General features: G+C 36.4%; 1 protein-coding gene across 1 annotated transcript; it reads right to left on the reverse strand.

Annotated features, from left to right (window-relative positions):
* Nucleotides 1–3743: 3743 nt before the first annotated feature.
* On the reverse strand, nucleotides 3744–4820 carry LOC108059912 (CTD nuclear envelope phosphatase 1 homolog). Its single transcript, XM_017145374.3, has 2 exons — nucleotides 4661–4820; nucleotides 3744–4599 (listed from the first exon to the last, which is right to left on the reverse strand). The coding sequence occupies exons 1-2, from the start codon at nucleotides 4690–4692 to the stop codon at nucleotides 3849–3851; spliced, it is 783 nt and encodes a 260-aa protein (XP_017000863.2). The 5' UTR covers nucleotides 4693–4820; the 3' UTR covers nucleotides 3744–3848.
* Nucleotides 4821–6700: the final 1880 nt, after the last annotated feature.

The following is a 6700-nucleotide window of genomic DNA, read 5'->3' on the forward strand; positions in this document are numbered from 1 at the left end:
GGATTTTTAACCAATTTGGTTGCAATGGGTTAAATAACTACAAAAAAGTGGGTTACAAATAAAAAATTGCAAATATAGATTACTCGATTAACAATAGAAAAAAACATTTAAAAACTTTTGTGCATACCTTTTTGATTTTTAATAAAAAATTAAAAACCAATATCGGGGAAATAAATCTAACAAATATTGGAACCACTATACAAACTTATCCCCAATTTTTGTTCCGTGTATAATATCTCTGCTTTTCTTATCGTTGTGTTTGGTCATTGAAAGTGCAAGGCGTCGACGTCGCTGCACGCATTTTATTTCCCAACCTCTAGAACGCACATTTATTATGCATTTAACGTTCCCCGCTGACGACTGCAACTATCGCCCCTTCGCCCGCACACCCCCGAAGGTCCACCCCTTTTCGCCATTTAAGATTCGCTTTCGCTTCCCCTTTTATTTCAGCGCACTCTGTAGAATTTCCATATTGTTTGTCAACCGATGATTGCATCCAGGCTCGAGGTTTCGGTCCCTGAATCGGTCTCTAAATCGGAATTGGAGTTGGAGGCGATCAACAGCTCCGTATGCAGTCTGCATGCAAATGCTGCAGCTCGGATCGGGGCACACTTGTAAAAATAGTTATGGGTTTCTTTAGGATTAATGTAAAATTAAAGGTGGAAAAAATGTAATTATACAAATAATATTTTTATTCTGAAAAAGAAAAAAACATTTTGTATGTTGAAATAAGAAAAATATTTTTGAAATAATAAAAAAATATTACGTATACGCGTAGGTCGCATATGGATTCTTTTTATTTTTTAAGATATATGTAATTTAAACATTTTTTTAATTCAAAAATTGAACCATTTATAAGGATAAGACTGTAAATAACTTTAAGCTGATAGGTTAGTGAATGTTTTTTAAAGCTATGTAATTTTTGTGAATTTTTTCCACTGCATCTCCCGTGCAGGGAAATGGACAGGGACAGGGACGGGGGCCGGACAGAGCAGGGCCCACAGATATCGTCAGGCAGTTCAATCACATTGCACAAAAGTTCGAGGTCAGTTATAAAAATAAAATTATATTCCCTCGCTTCGCGCGATCCCTCTCTCCCGCTCTCACTCTGCTTTTTTCTGCTGCGAGCTCTTGGATGGGATTGGAAATGGAAGTGGAATTGGATTGGGTTTTGTTTTACATTAATTTCTGTTTGAATGCGACAAAATGGGTTTCTTTGTCTTTGGCTGACTGGGCAGGATCGGGATAATGGGATTAATGTTATATGGGGTTGCTGTACGCAGCTTTAGCTCCTGCTCCTGTTTTCTGTTTCCTGAAACCGCCATGGGATGGGCAGGCACAAAGGGTATTGTTCGGGGACATTGCGGGTCACTCGAGTGGAAGTAGGCCACTGGAGTTCTGTGTAACTTGAGCACCGTCCGATCGAAATCGGGATCGGGATCGCCGATGCAATTGTGTAATGCGAGCCAGCCGCAGGGCAATGACTCCTGGCCCAAGGATAATGGGGGAATTTTAGACGCGTTACAGGAGCCGTAGGGAAATTAGACCCTTGCAAAATGCATTTAACATTAATAAATGAAGTTAAACCCTTTCCAACTACATTTATTATTAATAAATAAATATTTAATTATTTTTAGATAAGAGAATGTAAAATGTAATATTTTCCAATATTAATAGTTTAACTTTGGGAAAATGGTCTAACAATTCTTTAAGTTAAATTACTCTGTGTATGAATGATATATTTATTTAAATAACTTTTTTAAAACCATTAAATATATTTGTAAAACAATTGATAAAACAAATCTTCTCAAATGTTAAATCAAAATAAATTTCCATGTTTGATCTTTAAAAAGTCAATTTATGATGGTTGAATATAGTTTTTGGTTCACTTCTGTTCTTAAGTTTTTGCCCGAATAATAACAAGATATGTTTATCTAGATGAGTAATAACTATTTATTGTTTTCCCCCTCAGGAATTGATATCCAATGATATACAGGAACATTGTTACTAATTTCTAAGCTTGGCCAACGAAGCAGCCAGTGTTTTTGCCCAAAAACCCAGACAGTCGCTGACCGGTGGAATGCTGTTGAACTTAATTTCGGCTGGCCGTACCGCAATGAAATGAAATTTCGACCATTTCCAGAGAATTCATGCCACAGATTTTGGCGCGGCGCGACCATGGCCGTCGATCCTCGAAAAAAAGAGACCAAAAAAGCCGAAACAACCAGAGCCAAACTAGTTGGACGGGCTTGGACTACCCTCCGCGCGGCACCCGGGTGTCCCAGTCCCAGTTCCAGTCCCAAGTTCCGATTCCAATACAGAGATCGGAGATCCCAAGGATCCCAGACGCAGGTTCATTAACTTGTTTGCCCCGCCGCGTTGTGGCTGCCTTATTTTTTGGGGCCCCCGTCGTCGTCGTCTTGCTTTCCTCCAAGCATTCAGCATCCGCGACGAGACAATAATGATCTTCGCTGGAAACGCGAGCCCCTTCACCATAGCAGCACATAAGTATATGTATAGCCCCCTCCAAGAGATCCTACCCGCCGCTGGTGGTGGTGATGGTGACTTAATTGCCGCACCCAAATGGCTGGGCTGGACTAGGGATTAGCACGAAAAGTATTCGGTTCTCAAGACCCAGCATTAGCGGTTCGAAAGTGTATATGGTTTTTCGGAATTTATTTGCAGGTTAAAATCATTCTTTGGTTTGCAGGAACTTAAAGCTCTTTAAGCCTAAACATTACTTAAATTTCAACCAACTTAGTTCAGACTAAAATATATTTCAAAATATAAAAATTTGTTTATGCTTTAATTTAATTTGGAATTTTTGAGAACAGTTTATATATAATTAAAGATCACTAGGAATCGAATGCTTAATATTTGCCAACATATTTAAGCATTTGCATAAGATTAATTTTTAGCTAAGTTTAAAATTAATTGAATGGTATTATATTTGTTTTGTAAACTCCAATATATTTAATGGATATGTAAAATTCGCCACACTTAATTACAAAACATTTTTCTCAACGTTATTGCTTTCTTTTAGTAAAAAACCAGTTTCGAATTTTTACTCCGATCGAAATGCAGATGGTTGTGGCAGAACGGGCCAAGCCCTATGATCCTTGTGACATTTGCTCATTTTTCACTGTCGCAACTCGCTGGCCGATAAAGTGGAGCATATTGTACTAGCCTCTGATTAATATGAGTTGTGGCCCGATATCGCCGCAGCCTTGGCCGAAGTCGTTTACTTAGTGAATCACATGGTGGCCTTCCACTTGTGCAAAATGACTAAGCAGACCCTCGAATGACTAAACCGGAGATGGTTGAAGATGTTACAACTGAGGAGTATATATACCATTCACCTCTATCCAGGAAAATAAAAAATGGAAATGAAAACCCATCTTGAGCACAGATTTACATTAAAAGATTTCCATATAAACTATTTTTACCTAAGTGTGCAAATTGTGAAACATATGACGCACTTTTGCGTTTATTTAATTATTTAAAAATGAAATCATTAATTTAAATTAAAAAACCCAATTTTCCCATTTTTTTTGATTGTGAATTTTTAAAAAAGAGGATAATATTGATAATATTTTTATAAAAAATTACCCTCAATTTAAACCGATATCAGAAAATTTTCTTTAAAAATCTATAAAAATGCTTAAAATAAAAGCCATCATAAAGATGACTTTCCAAAAATAAAATCAAAATCATCCCGAGCAAAAAGTGACCCCTGGTGAATGTCCAAATTGATAAGACGCTGATTCAATGCTTTAAAATTTAACAAAATAAAAATAAATAAAATCAAAAAACAATAAACTTGAATAAAATAAAAAGAAATGGAGATTTCACTGGGTGACACTTTCTAGAAGGGTGGTGAGGCACTCGAAGCGAGTGCAGCGTTGTAGAACAGATCTAACATCCTTGGTAAATCTCAGGGCATCCAGAAAAGGTAGCAAATTGATTAGAGCCTCATCTCGACTGCCAATGCGATAGGATTTGATGTGAATTGAGTTTCCGGCATTAAAACTGCACTCGGTGCTCGAGTTATCCAATAGGAAAACATTGGACAGATCTGGTGAGGCCAGCGATACGTATTTGGCTCTTAAACCATAAACATCGATGCAATCTTGGCGATAGAGGCGCTTTTTCAGGATGCCCCTTCCCCTATCCAAAAAATCCAGAATCGGTGAGGCATAAACCTCGGCACCAGCTGTAAAGACCGTGAGGTCATACCACTTGGAAACGCGATCCAGAAAGTGATCTAGATAAGGTCGCTTGTAGACAAATACGGTGGCCCCATATTCCGGCAAATAGAACTTAAAGTCGTGCGGAATTTTAGGACGATTCTTTGCCCTCTTGCCACGTTTCTTCATCCAGGAAGTAATTAAAGTCTCATCCATATCCAAAACCAGTGTCTTCTTGGCCACCAAACTTAGTCTACGCTTGGAAACGTATGTCAAACGATCGTCCTTTGGGTAAATAATGGGTGTGTACTCCGCATAGATCTTGTAGATCTTAACCAGAAAGAGACGCAGACGGGGAACCACCACACAGATCATGCCCATCAACAGACCCAAAGTGGCCAGGCCAAAGAAGCTACAAGGATACCATAGAAAATAGCGATTGGAAATACTAGAGATCACTAGAAATGACTTACTAAATCATAATGGAATCACTTTTAAACGGCATCGTTAAGAGATTTTACCAATTTTAGAGTTAGGAAAACAATAATAAACTATTTATAACGAAATCATAATAATAAAATGGAGAAATGTGTAATGAAATTGACAGGAAAATTTCAACAAAACAAAAAAATGGGGAAAAACGTAAAAGCGATAATAATCGTAGGGAGTTTGATTGCAAAATGAGTCAAACTGAATTAAAGTTGATTGCTACCTGATTGATTTAACACTGGAATTAAAGGGCATATGAATATCTTATCTTAATAATAAATAATAATATGAAAATATGAAATTTTGCTTTTAAAACTGATATATTTTTACCTGAAGATAAAATATTTATCAGTCTATTGGATAAAGAAAATAATTGCATAATGTGTTTCCATAATAGATAAATATATGTTCAAAGCTATTACCCAACCTAATAACTTAATAAAACCTGATAAAGAATTTATTATCTAGTATTTAAACATCATAAAAAAATCCAAAAAACAAAAATCTTTGATTCATAATTTGTCAGCAAAATTGATTGAAAGACCATAAGAACTTTAAGTACACTTATATTAAATTAACCCAACAGAAATTCAACAAAAATCGTACAATTTATCTTTATTAATTTTATAGACCACGAAAAATTGCGTATACGACGCATATGACGAGCAGCCCACACCAATTGGGTTGAAAAGCATCATTAATCAATTTCGATGCACTGTCTATAATTTTCTTCCTGCAACGATGTTATTAATCAAGTTATTGCCGATACTATATAATTTTCTGGCTGTGTGGATATTTTCGAAGAACTTGTCTGGCTTGCAATTCCACTTACAGTGGGTGTTAAACGATCGGGAGTGCGTACGTGTGGGGGTGTTTGGTGTGTTTTTTGTTTTCGTGGGGGGAGTAGCGATATAAACAGCCATGAAATGCACTGCCAGTGGATGACGCACAAAGAGGAGAGGTTCGGAATCGGAATGGGAATCGGGAATATATATATGCTATTTGGAGAGCAGCAACAACACTGACGGAAGTTCGCCGGCGATGTCACTCGTGTAAAATATTGCACTGGCCTTGGGAGCAGCACGCACAATGTGACTGCGCCGTCAAGACGATTAACAACAGAGCAGCAAGCAGCGAGCAACAAAAAGCAGCAAGATCAGCCAGAAGAGCTGAGCAGAAAAGCACAAAAAATAATAATAATAAAAACTGCAGCAACTGCAACTGTGGCCATGAAGCAACAACCGGCGGCGTCATCCAGAAGGAGCACCATATTGTGCGCATCTGGAGGTCGCCTGCACGCGATTGGGATGGAATGCTACTCGAGTGAAAATTAATTAAATATAACAAAAATATTTAGAGTCGCTTAAGACTTTTAACTGACAGTTTAAAAAAAATTAAGAATTTTAAAGTCTTTAGAAACCTTATATTTAGAAAGAAAACATTTTTTATAGGGTAGAAAATTTATTTAAATTTCAAAACATTTATTAATGTTATAGAAAATGTAAAATTAAAAATTTGTAGAAAAGTATGGCTTAAAAAATAAATTTTTCTGCCTAAGAAATTCAGTTTTAATATTTCATTGCATACTTTTAGAAACCTTCAAGGATATCTTTTATTAAATCATGCTAAGAACATTTTAATAATTATATTCATCGAGTTAATGAATTAAAAAATAATACGAATTTGTAGAAAAATATAAATTAACTAATTACCAAATATATTATCGCAAAATAATTAAATATCTTTTCAATTTCAATAATAATATAAAGTTAAAGTTATATTTGAAAGTTAAAAATTAATATAATAAATATATAAAAACATTAAATATATATTTTCATACAAGAACTTTACATTCAAAGTCCACCCCAATGGATCATCCCACTCATTAGGTTTTTTTCCTCCGGCCAGGACCCGATCCCGAGATCCCCAGAACCCGAGGCTTGCGTTTTTTGCGGTTGACTGTGGCGTCTGCTGGGTGTCAACATTTAACCGCATGTTGTGCTGCTGCCACAACTGCAGTTCCC

This window comes from Drosophila takahashii, chromosome 3L (genome assembly GCF_030179915.1).
Source record: "Drosophila takahashii strain IR98-3 E-12201 chromosome 3L, DtakHiC1v2, whole genome shotgun sequence".
Lineage (NCBI taxonomy): Eukaryota > Metazoa > Arthropoda > Insecta > Diptera > Drosophilidae > Drosophila > Drosophila takahashii.